Source organism: Ammospiza caudacuta, chromosome 2 (genome assembly GCF_027887145.1).
Source record: "Ammospiza caudacuta isolate bAmmCau1 chromosome 2, bAmmCau1.pri, whole genome shotgun sequence".
NCBI lineage: Eukaryota > Metazoa > Chordata > Aves > Passeriformes > Passerellidae > Ammospiza > Ammospiza caudacuta.
Window position 1 is genome coordinate 80,993,362 of NC_080594.1, and position 19,885 is coordinate 81,013,246.

The 19,885-nt window shown below is 39.9% G+C and overlaps 1 protein-coding gene across 1 annotated transcript in view; it reads left to right on the forward strand.

The window, feature by feature from the left end:
* The first annotated feature begins 273 nt into the window (after positions 1 to 273).
* Positions 274 to 19,885, forward strand: part of IPO5 (importin 5) — a 41,850-nt gene continuing 22,238 nt past the window's right edge. The window contains exons 1-8 of the mRNA XM_058800534.1: positions 274 to 410; positions 5,380 to 5,460; positions 10,831 to 11,023; positions 11,506 to 11,608; positions 11,835 to 11,931; positions 12,926 to 13,030; positions 16,212 to 16,334; positions 16,420 to 16,540. Of these exons, the coding sequence (XP_058656517.1) occupies positions 327 to 410; positions 5,380 to 5,460; positions 10,831 to 11,023; positions 11,506 to 11,608; positions 11,835 to 11,931; positions 12,926 to 13,030; positions 16,212 to 16,334; positions 16,420 to 16,540 (907 nt within the window). The 5' untranslated portion in view covers positions 274 to 326. The remainder of the gene's footprint in view (positions 411 to 5,379; positions 5,461 to 10,830; positions 11,024 to 11,505; positions 11,609 to 11,834; positions 11,932 to 12,925; positions 13,031 to 16,211; positions 16,335 to 16,419; positions 16,541 to 19,885) is intronic.

Consider the following 19,885-nt stretch of genomic DNA (forward strand, 5'->3'; position numbering starts at 1 on the left):
GGCTCCGGCCAATCCCGCCGGGGCTGCCGGACCCGCTCGCCAATCAGAGCGCTCCGCCGCCCATGCCTCCCGCCCCCGGCGCTGCGGCCCACCAATGACACGCGAGGAGACAAACCCCCATTGAGGGTCGGTTGAGCCGCCGCTCCCCGCTGCCCGCCTCGCCCCGAGCCGCCGGGACGTCAAAGGGAGGCAGGGCCAATCGGGGGCGAGGCTCCGTGCGCCGCGACCAATGGGAGCGCGGCTAGCGTTGCGGCCCCGCCCCTCGCTCCCCCGCCGGCGGCGCGGCCGGCGCTCCCCCTTCCTCCCTCTCCTTCCCTCTCGCAGCAATGGCGGCGACGGAGCAGGAGCAGTTCTACGCCCTCCTCGGCAACCTGCTCAGCCCGGACAATGCGGTCCGCAAGCAGGCCGAGGTAACGGGGCCGCCGCGTCAGCGGCCGCCGGGACGGCCTGTCAGACCCGCCGGGCCTCGTCGGAGGGCGGGAGGGAGGGAGGCAGGGAGGGGGGCAGGGAGGCGGCGGGGCCGGCCGAGCCCCACGTGTGAGCAGCGGCACCAGCTGCCGCCCGGGCGGCCCGGGCCTTGCCCCGGCCGGGGCGGCGGGGCCGGGCGGTGGCGACCGTTTCGCCTGGCGGGCGCAGGGCCCGCGCCGGCCCTCGGCCCGTGAGGGCGCGAAGGGTCCCGTTACTCCCCTCGGCGCCCGCCCCGGCGTGTCCGGCGCCGCTCTCGCCGCTCGCCCGCCTCGAGCCCGCCCCGCCCGCGGCCCGTGTGGGACCGTCGCCAGGGGCTGCTTGTCCCCGTTGCCCATGGCCGGCTCCGCCTGAGCCGCCCGGCGTGACGGAGCGCGGCCCCGGGCCGGTGGCGGCAGCGGCGTGTGGGGGGCCGGCTCTCGCCGCCTCGGGAGCGGAGGCGGCTCCCGAAGGAGGTCAGAGCGGGTGCCCGGCGCGGTGAGAGCGCTGTGGTGTGCGCGCCCGAAGCGGCCCTCGCTGGGGCTCCGTGCCCCCGCCCCGCTGCGCCGGCAGCAGCGGGACCCAGGTCCTTCTCCCTTGCCGCGCAGGAGTTTGGTTTTTTAACTTCTCGGAACGGCCCCGTGTGTGTTCAAGCGTTTCGTCAGCTAAGAAGTATTTCACCCCAAAGAAGTGCTTTCAATATGCTGAGTTTCTCTTGTTATCAGCAAAAAGTTTTCAGACGTGTTGTTTCAGCTGAAATTCTTTGTGGCGGCTAAGCCACGTTAATTCTTTCTCTCTGTCATGCTTAAGGCTCCATTGTCAAGCCTGGTGGGGAATCTCTCCCGTTGAATTAAATACCAGCGTCTAGGTTTAGCATGAATTCCCGCTGCATGGCTGCATCGGGTCTTTTATCGCTCTCATCACTCCAGCGGTCAGCAGAGTTCAGCGCATTGTTTGGTGAAGAATAAAAAGCATTATTCCTGATGCTGCAGTGAAAATTCCTCAAATATGAATCGAGGGTGAGAAGGAGGCGAGACATACATTTTTAGAAAGCTAGTGAAGTTCGATATTGATAACTGCACTTTCTAGAGTCAGCAAGAATTATTCCCACATTCCTGAACATAGAGCTGCAATGGAGGCCATTCTCTGGGAGCTGAATTTCTTTCTCTTCTCAACTGCCTACATATAACCTAAAAACATTTCTAAAAATTTTTGAACTTTATTGGAATTGTAACAAAGGAAGTTCATTGTGCACCTGTGTCACAATGCTATGAAATAAAACATTGGGTACGAACTCTAAAGCTTAGATGCTTAAAACTGGTATATTTTGTCTGAAACTTGCTTGAAACTGAGTTGGAGTTCTTTTTAATTTTCTTAAGTATGTATTTATTTATTGCATATGCACTATGGTCAATCAGAATAAGAAACCCTAATGGGCATGATAGATACCAAGTTTTTCAAGTCTGTTAGTTTCCTATAAAAATACAAGGAATAGTATAACTTTTTACTTATTTATCTGGACTGAATTTGCCATTAGTTTCTGAATATTTCCAAGGTGTGCTGCAAATGATTTTATGGTTTAGGATCATTCAGAGTGGAAGGGTCCTCAGGAGGTCTGCCCTGCTCAAAGCAGTGTCAGCTATCAGGTCAGATCAGGTCACTCGGGGCTTTGTCCTGCTGACTCTTGAAAACCTCTAAGAATGGAGCACAGGCTCTTTGAGTTACTCACTCCTGCTTGGCTTGTCCTCATTAGGACAGAGAGATCTGGACCTTCCAGTCTGAACCTCCTTTTTTCAATTTATGCCTGTTGCCTCTCATTTTTCCCCCATGCATGGCTGTGAAGAACCCCACTTATCTTTGTGGTGGCTTAATGAACTTTCTCCTGGAAGCACAAATCTGTCTCTCTACAGTGTAGCTAGACTGATTTAAGTTGTATATTCCTTGAAGTAAGATTTTTTTGGATAAAAGTATTGCATAACCTTTAAAATATTTGCTTCCTAAAATCATACAGGACTCATACTTGGTTATAACATTGGCATAGTCCAGTCAGTTTTTCAAAGTGTACTTACTGTTGGAAGGTAATATTGAATACATAAAGGATTCAAATAACTGCAGGTAAATTGAATAGCAGGTTTTCATTTGTATCTAGTGAAAACCAGTCAGAATGAGAAATGGATAGACAGAGAACTAAGCAGACTAAGCAGGTTATTCCAAATAGGTCTGGTCATTGAAATGAGAATGAGGGGTTGTTCAGCTGAAGACTGAAATTAATAGTCATATCCTGTTTGGGAGGATTGTAGCAAAAGATGTTAAAAAAACAAAAGGTGAGGAAGAAAGCCTGATGAGTCCTAACTCAATAGATGTGTATGAATTTATATGTGTATAGTCTGCTCTTGTGAGACCCCACTGGAGTACTGTGTCTGCCTCTGTGGGCCTGCTGGACTGGGTCCAGAGGAGGGTCACAAAGATGGTCTGGGGGTCTGAACAGCTCTCCTGTGAAAGGCAGGCTGAGACAGCTGGGGGTTGTTCAGCCTGGAGAAGACTGGAGGCACCTTAGCGCAGCCTTCAAGTACCTAAAGGGAAAGAAGAAAGGTGGAGAGGGGCATTTACAAGGGCATGCAGTGATAGGACAAGGGACAATGGCTTCAAACTTGAGGAGGACAGGTTTAGATTAGATATATGGAATAAATTCTTTACTGTGAGGATGTTGAGGCACTGAAGCAGGCTGCCCAGAAAAGCTGTAATGCCCCATTCTTGGAAGTATTTAAGTCTAGGTTGGCTGGGGCTTTGTGTAACCTGGTCTAGTAGAAGGTATCCCTGCCCATGGCAGAGGGTTTGGAACTAGATGGTCTCTAATGTTCCTTCCAGCCCAAAACATTCTGTGATTATGTGTATCAGCTAGCATGCTCATAACTTAATCTGACTAGTTGGCTGAAATCCTGGAGTGTTGTCTGTTGACTATAAAAACCTGTCTTCTTACTTGTGTGTCTGCCTTCTAATAGAGAAACTTTTGATTACTTTGTTTTGGTGATTTTATGCTCTTTAAAAAAGCATTTCTCGGGTTTGAGAGAACATGGGTAGCAAGTGTAGAGGATAGATACTTTCTTGCACTTGTTATGAAAGTTGGTCATGGTGTGTGAGAAATTTGTACTTCTGTATGAGATAACTGGGGAACTAATTGTAAACTTAAGGAACACAGTGAAATGTAGCAGGATCCAGCTACATAGTTAGAGGGCAGGCAAGGCTGGTAATAAGATGGGTAGGGTCAGCCAAGAAGTCTCCCACCAGCCCAGAGGGAAGGTTCTGTGTTTGGCCATGTATTCCTTGTGCCCCTTGGCTTTAGCATCCTCTGAATCCAGTTTACAGAATTGACAGAGTTATACCATTAAACAACTGCTTAGGTTGCTGCCATTTTTAGTGAGTTAAACAACTCAAAATAGAATTTTATGGTGATCAGAATTGACATGAGGGAAGCCAGCTTTTACTGTGCTTCAGTTGTCTGTGAAAGCATAACAAGTCTGTGCTGGGCCTGGGTTTAGGGACCCTTTGTGTTTCTGTGTTAGTTTTTGGATTTGTAGATAATAGTGCAGTATAAATATATGCATTCATGGAAGAGGTTAACCTGAGAATTTCTATTCTGACCCTAAACCTCGTTTAATTTTGCAGTCTCCATGAAATGATTAGATTAAATGCAGGGATTCATTGGGGATTCAGTCTCATTGACTGTGAGTGTGTGTTGGCAGCTAGGGAGAATATAAAATGTGGATTCACTTTGTGAATAAGGCCTACTAGGAAACAGGTACAGAAAGGGAGGAAGATGATGTCTAATATTAAATGCAAAACTGCTTAATTGACAATAGCAGGTATCCCGTCAAGGTGGATAAGAGTTTGTTGGAGTACTGGAAGGAGCTGCTGCAGAGTTGCAAAGAGGAAGTAGGCCGGCAGAGAACTGATACAAATGAACCTGAGCTTTGCAGAATAGGCTCATTCCTTGAGTTCAGGATGGGATAATGAATATTTGGAAAGGGTGAAGTAATTAATCTTCAAGATTGTCAGTAAAAAGTAACTCGGAGTTACTAAGTATAGAACTATTTCTAGATGTTATGAGGGGCTGCTCTTGAGCTTGTGATTCTGCTGCTCCTACCTACACGGGTTTAATATATTTTTAAAAAAACATTGTTTCAAAATGCGCTCATATACCATGTTTTGGATAGCAAGAGTTGTTTTGCTGTGTTTTGACTCTAGCTTCTAAGTAACAATATAATTTAAAAAGGAAACATGTATAAAATGCATACCAGGACCATGTAAGACAATGTAACTAAACTTATTAAGCTTCTCCTTTTGTTAAGAGGGTTTTCCTGAGGAGGAGACTAAATAGCTTCTCTTTCTGAAATTCAGGCAGGAGTTTAAAAATAAGACATTCTTATACAGAATGTATGGTTGACACCTGTGGCTGCCACATAGCACTGTAAAAGTTTTAAAAAGGTTCAAACCCAGAACTGATCCAATTTTTGGACTATACATTAGTCTGTGATTATTAACCTGTTGGTCACAGCTCAGTCTCAGGCTTCCAAAGTTCTTCATTCTTTGATATGATAAAAGCTATGATGGATTCCCAGTAGGACATGTTTGTTGTATGTTGTATTTGTACGAGTTTATGTTCTATTTATATTTTGCAATTAATCTCCTAAGTGACCATGCATATGTAGATCATTCCAATATGGCAGGTCTTACCAGATAACTAAGATTTTACTCATAATTTTAAAATAGGTCTTACATTTTTATTTTGATAGGTTTCATTTCTTTTTTTCTATGTTATTTTTTTTTTAAATAGGATGGATACTGATGTTTTTAAAAGGAGAGTCAATTCATATTAATGCTTAACACATGCTTTCTAATAAATGTTTACAGTGAGCTGCATCTCTTTTTGTGCAGGAGACCTACGAGACTATTCCAGGCCCATCAAAGATCACTTACCTCCTGCAGGCAATCAGGAACAATGCTACTCCCGAGGAGGTATGCCTCAATAACCTTGGATTTGTGCAGATTTTCACGGGGACTTGGAGAAGAGGGGAAGAAATCAGTGCTGATCATTTTGGGATAAATGAGCAAGTTTGGTGTTAACTGAAGCATCTTCATTTACTGCGCATTTGTAGAGGGATCAGTCTTTTTGTCTTGATTGTTGCATGCCCATTTCACTAGCTGAGACTCTGTGGTGCAGGATATTTAGTTTCAGGAAAAGTTTTTTTTATAAGCAACTGCTTGAGTCTCCATTGTTTTCTGTTGTGTGCTTTGCTCAATGAGTGTTATTTTCCATTAAGTGTATAACTACTAGGTGACTTACTGTCATGTTTGTTTCTTCAAGTTACAGTTGAGAAATTATTTCTACTTGGAGTCCCGTGCCTAAACATTAAACTTGTGTGTTGTTCGTAACTCACAGTGCTTCTTAAGTCATCTGGCAATATTATGGAATGAGTGGAGAGTAGTCTAAATATTACACATTTTTTTTAATCTGGGCATAAAGTAAGGGTGCCTTTTAGTTACTCCTTAGTTTTGTAAGGCTCGCAACTTCAGCAATCATTTAAAGTACTTACTGGTAAAACTATTATTCACTTGGATATGCAGAGCAGAGAAGTACTAAACTTTCAAGATATTACAAATTTTAGAGTCACCTAAGCAATTTCTGAACAATATTATAAGAGCATAAGTGTGCTTTTTCTCTATGAATAACAGCCTCTTCTGGCAGACTGTATTCAATTTAGAGCTAGTTGCCATTTGTGCTTTTTAATGCTAAGAAAGTATCAGTTTACCCATACTGATGCTTATCAATCTACAGTGTTGTGTTCTTCTGACAGACTCCTTCAATATTATACTAGCAACTGGAATCTAGTTTTCCTTTTTGCTCCTTTAAGATGTTTCAGATGATAAAAAAATGTAGAGCAGTGTTACTACAAGGTATAAATAAATACTTGTTTTATGTGTTTGCTGATTTTATTCCCTTTACATCTGCTAAGGAAATAGCCCAGTGTAAAACTTAAAAATCTTGCCAATGACTTGGATTCTGACTTGCAAAGTACAAAAGAAACTTTTCACCTATAGAAGTTACTCTTGTCAAAGACATCAAAGGCTAACATTTGCAGAATATCTTGACATTTAACTTTACCAACGGATTACTCAAAGAAAGGTTTAAATGTTAGCTCTTACCCTAAGTAAGCATTAGGTGCTGGACTCAAAAAATCCTGATTAATAAAACCTACAACCTCTTCCCTGTAAATCCAACTACTTAGTAGCCTAATTAGAGCCTAAGTGAAGTAATCCCCATGCTCAATCTAAACGCTGCATATAAACACTGCATATGCTTGGAAGCATTCTGTGTGTGTTTAATGTGGTGCTGGTATCAACAGGTAATTTCTGCATGTGTTTTATAGAGATCCAAATGCTGTCACCAGTGGATAGAGCTTTGGGCCTGGCATGTGTCCTCTGAGCACATTGAATGTACTGGTGCCACCAAACACAGGATGCTGGAAGGAGCTTCAGAACTTTAAACGTGCCTTGTCCAGGCTATGTGGAAGCTGGGTTCAGATCCCTCTTCATCTTGAAGCCTTTGCATTGCTTTACCTCCTTGCAGGAAAACTAGGATGAAGAAAATGCCCCATCCTGTTTGCATGAGTTGTATGTCTGTGTTGTGGAGAGTACAAGACTTGTAGGACTATTCAGACAGCAGCTGGGGAAGTCCTGCCTCTGCAACCCAGTAGTTTTGGCATTTAAATGGAGAAACAAGGATGCAGATCATTCTCCCAAGTACTTCTTGTATTTAACATAGAAAACACCATTAAGCCAGATTTGGAATAACTCTTTTAACTAACTGTGTAACAGGTTTTTTCCTGCCTAACCAGATGCCTAAACTATGGAAATATTCACCTCTTTCCTCTGTTCTTATTTTACACTTTGCTAACAGCAAAGTAACACTGTTCACAGAAGTGGAGGGAAGCATGTGACTTAGCAACTAGAACACTTCTGTGCCAGGTGATGTGCACGTTTGTACACCAGTCTGAGAAGGGGCTTGTCCTTTCTTCCTGCATTTGTAGTCTCACTGTTATGAAATTTAGACTACTTTCTATGCAACTGCATTTTAAAGAGCTGTACAGAAAGATGATATATATTCACAGCTGAATTGATTTATTTTATTTGTAGGACTTAAATATTTTAGACTGTTACTTTGCAGTTTTGATTTACCACATAAGCCTTTGAGAGGAGCAGAAGTTCTGCATTTTCCCCTTCATTTGTTTTTTCTTAGTTAACTCTGGTTTGGCAGGTTTTGATTGTGTCCTAATTTAGAGATGACTAGTAAAATAACAGTGCTCTGTAAAACTGTTTCTGCTGTACTCACAGCCTTCTTGGGGGCCCCTGACCTCTCCCAGACATCTGCCCATATTGTCACATGAAGGGATGCATTTCCCAGTTTGAAGACTGCTGTTGTGGACAGCTCCCTGTTTAGCCTTTGGGAAGGAAGGCAGCCCAAAGATGCACCACAATTCTGCCTTTGAGTTGTCTGTGGACCTTGGGCACTCTGTGCTTTGAATTCCATATAGGACTAGATCTCTGAATGACAAGTCCATCTTTGAACCATGTGCTAAATGTTCTTTACTTCTGTCTCTGCATGTTTTCCTCCTTGAGGACTTGAACAATAAAACAAAAGTAAAATTCAGTGTGACAGTGCTACACAAGATAGTCAAACTTTTTGTTATAAAATAGGTAGGGTTACATGGATGCTTTGAATATTAGTGGAGAGCATGGCATCCCAGATTGCTGTCATAATTCTGCTGCTGCCCTGCTCAGCAAATTGATTTGATTTTCTTATGCTTTATTTCCCTCATCCCTAAAATACTAAAACATTTTTAACACGCTATAAATTCTACTAATCAGAAGCAGTATGCTGAAATTTGAGTATTATGACTACTTTTTAATATGACTACTTCTATTAATATAAGTTTAACACTTCACTTACATGTGAGCATATCAGTAATTTAGAAATGCAGAAGACCCAATGCTGGGAAAAAAATGTGCTCTCTTTATGCTTCATTGGTAGCTGGAATTCCTTCTTTGGGGATGTATGCTTTATATTGTTCCCCTCCTCATTAAAAGCTATTGCTACTAAATTGCAGAATTTTGAAATGCTTGTTTAAGTACATATTTTGAAATACTTAAACTTAATGAACCTTTGGGGTCTGTGAAAAATACATATATTCTTTCTCAGAGTAGAGGAAACAACCCTGGAAGTGCCATTAATTCAGCCATGTTTGTAATTAAATTGTCAATGATAGTTTTCTTATGTAAGTGAGTATCTGCTGAGGAAAAGATGCCATTTTTTATTATTAGAAGTCAGTAGTCAGTTTGTCACTCCTTAGAACACTTGAATTTGCTTTGGGGATTTTGGAGATTGTTTTTTTTTCTAAGCTAGTAACTATAACCAGGAGATAATCCGTGTAGTGCTGGTCTTGTGTCTTTCTGCTTGCCTTCCTGCTTGTGTTTTTACTTTGCAGTCAGCCTTTTTATCAGTCTTCTAATATTGTAAATTCTTCAGAGTTGGAAATTCTTATCCTTGTTTTCATAAAGCATGTAGTCTTCACCTCTGTTCCCTGACTGTCCCACCTGTTAGTACTTCATGAAAGAACATAATAAAATGTGAGTTCAGTCATTATCAGGTGTCAGGGAATCCTCACTGAAACACGATGCCTTGAGTAAGGGAAGACAACATCAGAGTTTGTGCCCTCTTTAGTCCTAGTGAACTTGCTCCCTACTCAAGGCATTTCTATGTAAGTTTACCATACTAATGAAGAAAAATTTAATCTTTCCCAATATTGGTGCTCCAAGGGATGGGAGAAAGAAAGATATTATTATATTTTGGTGCCATGAAAGTTTTTGGACACATTGTTAGTGAGATTCCCACAGGCAGTGGGGGAAGAACATCCTTCTGAACTCACATTCCCCTATGACTATTGCTGGAGAATCTTGGCTTCTGATGGGAGCTACAGCACAGGTGGGCACTGTGACTGTTCAGCTGCTGCCTTCCTTACATCTGCCAGGGAAGAGCTGAGCCTGCATATGTGGGGGCCTTAGTCCCTACTGGAGATGGTGACAAGGAGATAAGAAATGATAGAGTTGGATCCAGTTCTAGTCCTTTCCTTCTGCTGGTACAGAGACATTTTGTGTGCAGTACTCTTCAGCTGTACAGAAGAGAGCTGGGTAGATTATAAAAAGACACAGTGAGTCTGGAGACTGCAGAACATAAGAATAGTATCTTGGGTTTTAGCAATACCTGATAATTACAGGGTATGTTAGAAGTTAACACTTAGCAGCACTTTGTGTTTCACTTATATAGTAATGTAAGTAACACTATTGAGAAATTGGAATTGATTACTTTTGCTGCTCCTTGAAGAGTTTTGAATTTGAAAGCCTTATAAATGAAACTGTCATTCATTTGCACATTAAATAAGAATGTCTTAGGAAAAAACTGAGTTTGGATTATTTTTTGTGAGAATTTAGCACAGATAAGGTTTTGTTACATGTGTTAAACTTTAGAAGTTTGGGTGGTGATCTTTAATTGATGTGTCCTTAAACACCAATTGGTGAACATTCTATTAAGTTATTCACTGAGCTTCATGTGTCTTTTTACCTTTACTGCATGTGTTGCTCTATTAATTTTGAATTAATTGTATTTTTTGCTTCTAGTTCTTGTACAATTATAAATGAATATGGATATAGAAATTATACTGTTGTAAAATGGGTATATGCATACAGGATACAAGATTATAATATGTGATTTTGAGGTTCCTATGCTTAAGTTCAAGTTTAAAGAATAAAGTGTCATCATACACCTACAAAACACTGAAAGCTTTGGTTTGACTTGGATTTGGGTTTAGTTGTTTGAGAATGTGAAGGAGGGTTTACAGATTAATTATCTGACAAAATTGCCCCAATAAGTCACTTTTTAATCCAGAAACACGTGTCTGGATTATAAAGACCGCATTAGGCCATTTAAAATAGAAAGAATTCATGCTTTAAAGATCTTTGAATAGCATAGCTAAGTTCTTAACTTGCCATAAAATATTTCTGAGGTTCAGCTATAGAAAAAGCCTGAATACCTCAGTACTGTCATTATTTCTTTGGAGGGATGTAATTGTCAGAAACATGGTTGTAAGCTGATGTTTCTTTAGTATGGTTTTTTTTCACTATCATAATTGTCATCTGTTGCTTGAGAGGTATTCCATTGACCAAAGAAGTCTACACCATGGAAGTGTCATTTGGGAGCACGTGTGGATGTTCCCTTGCAGGAGCACGATGATCATGTCAGACATTTAACACACACACACTTCTCCCTAACAGGCTCGGCAGATGGCAGCTGTCCTTCTGCGCCGCCTGTTGTCATCTGCATTTGAAGAAGTTTATCCAGCTCTGTCACCTGAGGATCAGACATCAGTCAAGAGTGAACTGCTGCTCTTTATCCAGTTAGAAGGGCAGTCCACTATGAGGAAGAAAATATGTGACATAGTCGCTGAATTGGCCAGGAATTTAATAGGTACTTTATTGATATAAGTTGATACTGTAGTAAAATGTTTATGTATTGATAGTGGTTGTGTTTGTATCTCTGCTTAGGCTTTTGCACATGATGTGCTAACTAATTCCATGGCTTATAATAGAACCTAATATTTGTTTACACTATCCTTGACCAGATGAAAATAAGATTCTTAAACTCTGCTTTTTAAATTGCTCAAGTTTAGGTGAGATTGTATTAAGGTTTATAAATCCAGTTTTGTGTAAATTGTCATGAATTATGCTGAACATTGCATCAGTTTCTTTCTTTGAGTGTTGCTATATAGCAGTAAACAGAGATCACCTTCTGTTATGAGTGTTTTTAGATTAAACATTTCACAATATTTTACATTGTGACTTAGGTACATCTTCAGATCAGGGAGTCAGTGATGATTGGTTTTCCTGCCCCACTGATATCTCACCATTCTGAAGTTTGCTTATCCTAAAACTTTGTTGTGTTTAATGTAGATGAAGATGGCAACAACCAGTGGCCAGAAGTTCTGAAATTCTTATTTGACTCTGTCAGCTCTCAGAATGTGGGACTGCGTGAGGCTGCTCTACATATTTTCTGGTAAGCTACATTTTTGTAGGATAGCCTAATCATGTCTGAAAATGAAGGAAAAACTGTCACAATGTAATTAACTAGCAATCATATTTATTTAATTTAGTTTCTTGTATTGTGGCTTACTTAACTCAAATGTGTGCAGTTACAGTCTGGAACTTAATGGATAAGTTTGACATACTAGTTTAGCCTTAACTTGTGTCAACTTTTATTAATGGTTTGGTCTTATCCTTAGGAATTTTCCTGGGATTTTTGGGAATCAACAGCAGCACTATTTGGATGTCATTAAGAGAATGCTGGTTCAGTGTATGCAAGATCAGGAACATCCCTCAGTAAGACCTTTATGTTCTTTGGGGATTTTAGTATGTTCTGAGCATAGAAACTCAGTGCAGTAGTCTCAAACATAAAGTTTAAACCATAGATTTCAATCAGAGAATTGCATTACCTGAAAATGATGTACATAGAGAGTTTTGACTGTGCCTGCTGCAAACCAAAGGCTCAGACCCTTGTGTGGTCCTAAAGCTGACTGGCTGCCCATATCTGCGTTGTTTAGGCCCAGATTCTTCCCTAGTTATGCTTGGAGAAACCCAGTTGCAGTGGCCCCAGGCAAATGGGGTTTGAGCCAGCAGCATTGAGGGGTCAGAAACTCCATGTTAAATTCTCTTTCTGACCTTTGTGTTTAGCATTGTAAGTCTGTCATGTCTCTACATACAGTGTATGTAGATTGTACATGGTATGCCTCTAAATTCTGAATTCTGCATGTTTTGCTCTAAGGGTGTGTAAGCAAGCCTTGCTTTTCTAGAAGGCTTCAGATTAATTGATTTGTGCAGAGAATTGTACTTTGAAAATGTTTCTCTTGTTATGGAAAATGCTGGGCAAGGATAGGAAACCCTGCTGTGATACATGGATTCAGTTTGCTGCTCCCCCAAGGATTACTTTTTCTGACCTTTGAAAGTCAACTGAATAACATTTTCTAAAGTACCACAAGTCATGCCTTTAAAGAGGAATGTCTTAAACACTTAGCTCACACTTCTTGAAAAATGAGACTGACACTTGCATGCACATTTGAAGTTTTGATAAAGTTGAAAACAATAGGGTTTTTTCCTCTTTTCTTCCATTAAATGAAAACCACCAAAACAAAAAAGCTAAACTAGGGACTACTTGCTACCTCATATGATAAACTTTTTATAGGCAATGTAGATGCTGAAGGTCTTCATTATCACTTTACTTTATTTGAAGTAAAATTCATAATCCCATGTTAAAAGCTAACAGAGGCAAGCTTCAGTACTAGTTTCCCACATTTATTTTGTCAATCATGTCTTTTAGATCAAGACTTTGTCTGCTAGAGCTGCAGCTGCATTTGTGCTTGCTAATGAGCTCAATGCTCCCCTTCTTAAACATTTTGCAGACTTGCTGCCTGGAATCTTGCAGGTAAGAAACTAAACTAGTTACTCTTACTGTGCCATTACTGGTATTGTCTATATACAAATGTAAGTTATTGATCTGTGAATCCATGAATTTTTGCTGAGACCTGAATTAACTGACTCTTTTAGCCAGACAGCAATTGCCAGCAAGATGAAGTGTAGACTAATAAGCAATTTTGCAAACAGAGGATATTTGATAGGGTTTTAAGGAAAATAGCTCAGTGCTGATCAACTTACACAGTGTTACAGAGATTAATGAGTTAAAATTCTTTGTAAGGCATATAGGTCAAAATCATACAGCTTTTAAATTAACCATGATATTGAAATACAAATATGGGCTACCCTGAGATTTGAAATAATCTGTAATTGGGGAATTCATGGACTTGTGATATCCTGTATCTCTTCAGTTTAAAGGAAAGCATAGAATTATTCTGAACATAGATGCTCAGACTGAGAACAAAAGTCTGTAGAAATGATCTTTATTGTTTGATAAATTAGGAAATTGCAAATAAAATGCCATTTTAAGCTTCATGTAATTTCTGGGGCTGGATTACATCTCTTGGATGGATGAATTTGAGCCAAAGTTGAAATTCTGGTGTAAGGTGATATACTTTTGCAGAGAAGCCTTTTGTAAATCAAATCAGAGACAGAAATGGTTTGAGCTCTGAAGGCTGAAAAGTTCACAGTACACTTCCCTTTCTATATCAAGAAACAGTGGAAGCACTAAGTACCTATGATAACGCAGGAAGTGAACTTCTGGTGATTTTAAATTAGGCTAAATTTACATTAAAGACAGGCTTCTCACTACAGTCAGAACAGCAGGTTCTTGTTGACAGTGTGGCTGTAAACTGCGTGTGCTTTGTGGCAAGCTGAAGAAAAATTTTGCTAAATCTAGTGGCATCTGCAACTGATGGAATTCTGCTTGATCTTAAATGCAAACTGAGAGCAATTTTTCCAAATCACCTGAACTTGAAAATGGGCTGTAGTGTAAGTTTTTGATATTGAGGTCTCTATTTGGTGATTAGTCCCTGTCCATGCCTTTTCAATAACATTTGTTGTTTAAAAGTTGTAACTGCCTGAGAGGACCTTGGCTGCACAGTACTACTGTGTAAGTGGGGGCGAGGCAGGGTTTGGGGTGGTCATGCCATTTGTCTTGATGTGAGGCACTTAAAAAGTCTATGGGTTTTGGATTTCAGGCTAATAGCCCACTCTGTGTGCTATAACTTTGAATGCTACTATGAAGACACTGTAACAACACATGCACTTGGCTCACATTTTCAAGCTTTCTTTTGCTAATACAGAGCACAGAGCTGTGCTATGAAATCTGTCTTTTTAAAGTACTTATTGCAAGAAGAACTAGATTTTCAGGCTGTGGTAACACAAGATGGATATGAAGATCCGAGTTTATAAATAGGAATGTGTTAGAATAGTGGTGAGTGACCTTTGGAGACAGTTGGGTGCTTTTTTTGTTGCTGTTGAAATTAATTTTGTTGAAACACTGACACTAAAAAAGCTAAAAATAAAATTCTGACTTGGCATATCAGTTCTTTCAGTAGAAGATCTATAATGGTTATGCTGGAAGTTGAACTTTCAAAACTGACAGTTGAAACTTTTACCCAAAGCTTTCTGTTGCAAAGGGAGGTAAAAGCAGATAGAACTTCACTGACTTCTTGGAGATTGTTTGATACTATAGAAAAGTAATTTTGCCTTTTAGGGCTCACTTTTCACTTTGAGCTGCTTTCTTCAGAAAACCACTCTTAAAAAAACTGTCAGAGTTGCAACTGATATAAAACACAGTTTTGCAGAAAATTCCAGTAAATATTACATTGTCCTTTGAGAGAATCAGAGGATGTTATAGCTGTTAGACCAAAAGGCCTTAACCGTGACAGATTTTTTTTTCCCGGATTTTTCCACAACATTTCTGGTACTAGAAGATGATGCTTCTGTTTTGAAAGTGTGGGTTATATAAGTGCCATTAACAAAAATGTTGAGTTATAGACTTAAAGGTTAAAAATTATTTAGTTACTTCAAAAATGTTTCAACATTAAGACATAAAGTACATCACTAATGAAAATTCCTTTCAAAATCTCAGAAGTGAGTGTAAAGACTTTTTTCTTTGGAGCTTTGTTTCCTTCTGAATTCTAACACCACTGAGTAACAGCGTTCTGGTTTGGCACTAAAATATCACCCTGATCAGTTAAAACCAAGTTTTAAATTACTTTTCAGATTGTGGACATGGGTTAGGAAATACAGTTGCAAAAAGCTTGATTTCTTTCTCTCTTTTCCATGTCTGTGACTGAAGGCTGAAAGGTCTGCTTTAATTTGGTGGCTCTGGAGGGATGTCTGGAAAAAACTTCTTTAATCTTGTGGTTCCTGGTGTTTGTAAGCATAAGCTATTCAAAACTTTTCTCACGTAACAGGCGAAAGGGAAGTTAGGCTCATTTTCCTTCTTTCAGGCCAAGTTACTTCCTTTTAAATGGATTTTGAAGTTGTCAGAACCAAGTGGTTTTGCATGTTGGAGCCTCTGATGTGTGACCTTAATACTCTCTGATTGTCTGCAGTGTTAGATTTGAATATTGTGAGCCATAACTTAGTTGTAGAAAACTTTTAGTTTTGGATGCTGCATGGTATCCTGTTATGGGTTTATGCACGCAGGTCACCATAGCAGAGTCTGACTCTGGGATCCTGCTGAAAGTTGGAGTGAAGGCTTCTGATTAATTGTTTTGTGTTAGTTCTCAAGTTACAGCTTGAGCTGGTGCCTCCAGAGCGGGACCCCTATCCCAATTCACATCTCTCAATTGTACTTGTGTTGCTGATGGCCTGGTCCCCAGCCACTTACTTCTGGTTGGTGGTCTCTTGATTTCTCACTGGTTTTTTCACTGTTGCAGGACTGATCTTCTGATGAAGTTACTTCATTCTCTTGGAATTGTCTGCTTGATTCTTATCTTCTTCATTCAGCTTGTATCTGCTGCAATCAGCTAGTTCATTGTTAGAAGCATTAGCTTTAACAAAAAGTTTACTCTGGTCAGTTCTTGTGGCCTCAGGCTTTGGCTGCTTAGCTACTAATACTAAATGAGACTGTTCAGAGAAACAAGAATACAATTAATGAAATTTCTTCTATAACACTGGTCCTATTCATAATGTTGTTTGTTTTTATTTAATCTTATCTCCATCTTATCTTTTTATAGGCTCTAAATGATTCCTGCTACCAAAATGATGATTCTGTTCTGAAATCCCTTGTAGAAATTGCAGATTCCGTTCCCAAGTATTTACGACCACATTTAGAAGCTACTTTGCAGCTAACTCTGAAGGTAAAGCTAGGAATGCTTTTTAAGAATCACTTTTTCCACCCCAAAACCTCTGTTCTAACCATTTGCTCTAACTTTTGGGTTGTAGTTGTGTGCAGATGCCAGTCTCAGTAACATGCAGCGTCAGCTGGCACTTGAAGTAATTGTGGCCTTGTCAGAAACTGCTGCTGCTATGCTGAGGAGGCATACAAATATTATTGCACAAGCCAGTAAGTATTTTCCTCATTTTCTTTGTTGAAACAGTCTTCTTTTACAGAATTAAATTGACTTTGCTGTTGGTCAGTGGCAAAACCACATCTAACTGAAAGTTTGCTGGTGCTCATAACTAAAGAAAACTCAATTCAGTGTTACCTAACGGAGTAACCCCCTTCTATTATGACTCTTCATAAATTAATCTGTGCCTATGCAGCACCAAAAATTTGAATAAACATACAGTGGGCTCTTATTAGATATTTCCAAGGAAAACTCTACTTGCATGCTTTTCAGCTGGCTTTGGAAAATTTTACTGTAACAAAAAACAGCATTTAGTCCTGAAGTTCTAAGTTTGGAGTTTGGTATGTAAGCCAGATACTCTGTGGTGCTGGCAAGTCAAGCCTGAGGAATTCAGCATGTATGTTGAACATCAGTGGTGAGTTAAAGCTGTGAATTAAAAAATCACATGCTGGTATAAATACATAGAAATAATCTAATTAGTCTATTTAACATGTGGATGGTAAAGTCTTTGAAGAGGCACTCTTAAAATCATGCATTATTATTTGAAATGCTAAAAATGAATGTCTTCTGGGCAGCTCCAGCATCAGTGCTGCTTGCACTGGTGTTTCTTTGCCTTTTAAACCTTTTCTTTGACTAGATCAGGGCCCTGGCACAGCAGCGTAGCCTGCTTTTCCCTCCCTGTCAGACTTGCATTTGTCTAAATTCTTGTTTTCTGAAACCTGCATAAAAGATAACTTTTGCTGTGTGCTCCACTCAAAAATACTACAAATTTTCTGTGTCCTCAGCATGAGGAAAGTTGTATAGATGTCACTAAAATTATAAAGCTTCTGTTGGAAAATGTTGCAAACTGAATGTACTTGGCTTAAGTGTTAAAAATATTGATGAGAAGTTCTGTCTGCTAGTAGAATAGTTTTTTTAAAGAAGAGGTTCTTTAGAACGTATTTTGGAATCTGTAAATTTTCAGAACACTGTTTTCACTCCATCCTGTAGCTTGTTGGAATTATTAACACTTGACACTTGCTGACCCCAGATCATTACAAGCTTCTTATTTGTTCAGGAGAGAAGTACCTCTTACCTCTTTAGAATGTGTTCCTGTTATTTTGGGTTGCTAGTTGCTGTTCAGGGATGAAATACTTCTATTAAGATAAAGCACCATATGGGAAAGAAATGCCTTTCATTTGCAGTTCATTGTAAAGTTAGTCTTATTAATATATCATTAGGAGAAAGACATTTATTTTGCACAACTGGTAAAGCAGTTGTGTTCAGGGCCTGATAAAAAGGTAGGAAAAAGGGACTGCTTTTTTCTTGGCTTTGTATCTTAGTTTAAAAGGCTTTCTGTTTTCATTCAACTGAGAAGTTGCTAGATCACTTGATACCCACAACTAGAGCTGGGACTTGGGCAACATTGTCATCTTGTGCTGCTTTTACTGAGCACAGTGCTGGTTTAGGAGTGTGTGTCCTGTGTGCCAGTTAGCTGCTCAGGAATCCACTTGGATTAAGAATTCCCTTCCTGAGCTCACAGGATTGCAGAGAGTTTTATTGCTCTGATAAGAAGCAGGCTTAGTGGGCTCAAGCTTAACTTGTTTGTAAGAGTCTATATATTAGCAGTAATTAAATTTTGAGGGCTTGTTGGGACAATGTTGAAATTTCTATGCACAGTCTACATTTTTTTAAAAACTCTTGGTGAAATTACACTTACTGGCAGTCACATTCACGCAAAACATCAAGAAGAAACAAGAAATTGTAGGTTCTAGATATAATGATGGCCAGAGCACGTTGGATGAGTGTGTTCTTAGCCTTGTTTGTTTGTAGCAGCAAACACTGACATGACTTTTTGGAGCCGCAGAGCATTTCTGTTAGATGATGTTTGTCTTCCATATTCCATAGCTGTTGTGACAATCCATGTTTGTCATCTGTGTACTTATATGTGTCTGTGTCTGAAAATCTTCTGGACTGCAGTAATTTGATGTTTTTTGAAGTCTAATCAGTGTATATAAAACTGACATGTGGGCATCATGCCAGAGGGACCATAGTGTCTGTGAAGTTATCTTGATAGTACATAAGAGCCCTCAGGAGGTTTTTGTAGCCATAGGATATTTTCTATCTGAAAACACATACCCACATCAAGCAAATAAATCCATAATTTGATCTTTTTTGATACTTGCTCTACAATGCTATCAGTGAGCAATAGTTTTTTTCTGTCATCAGTTGACCAGAAGTTTCTCATCTGTCCAGATATGTGGTGGTGAGTTTGCTTAGAGTGTTGTCTGTGTGTTAGATTACAATAGTGTGGGTGTATTGTGAAATTCAGCAATTGCAGTATACTTGATCAGTTCCAGTAAATCTCATTAGCAGCATGAACAGTGACTAGATGCCTACTGGTTTTTCAGGTAGGTTGCTGTAAAGGGCAGTTACCTGTGGTAGCTGTCTGTCTTCAAGACGTGTGGTAGGCTGTGCTGAAAAGATTGTTAAAGATCAAAGGTTGAATATTTGATTGAAACCTTTGGTCTCCAGCTCAAAGTGAGACTTTGTTGCATAAATGATACTAAATTCAAACAACTTCTCTGAGTGATTGATATGTCGTACAGAGTAAAGAAGTGCTTAAGAGCCCCTTACTTTGCTCTGGAAGTGCAAGGTAGACTTTTCACCCCTTGTGCTTCTGAAGGGCACAGCAGCAGGTAGACTTAGAGCAAACAAACCACTGTGCTCCTTCCTGTGACAACTGGTAAGAATTGCTGATGCTTATTGCATAGGAGTTTAATGCTGTGATAGAGATTGTGTAATAGTCTCTATAAAGACTTAGAATGAGAAGAGTGGACTGTCTAGAGGTAGAAGAAGAAAACTGGTGGATTATAGTGTGCAAGATATGTTCATTACACAAAAGAAAAATTTGCATTAGGTGGGAAAAAGGAAATCTCAAGTTCTAAACCATGGCCTCATTGTAAGAGAAAAGCTTTATGCTAAGTGACCACTATATAAATACATTAAAAAAATTATTATGTTAAAACTAAGGGTTCAGTAGTATTCTTTCTTAATTAATAGTCTCTTTCATTAATAAGTGTTCAAAGGATGATGCCAGAGTTTAAGGAAAATCAAGGAAGTATATCAGAGTTCTTAAGGCATATAATACTGTTCTTAACTGTTTCAAGAATATAGACTTTATTAAGGACTTTGCTTTTTATAACATCATTGTCATGATCTACAAAAAAATTTTGAGTCTTGGTAAATTATACACAAGACTTTTTTACTCTCAGTTTGAATGTTCTGGAAATACTTCTGTGGCAATCAGTTGGATTATTGGCTGATGCAGTTTGACAGACCTGACCATCTGCTACTGGAAG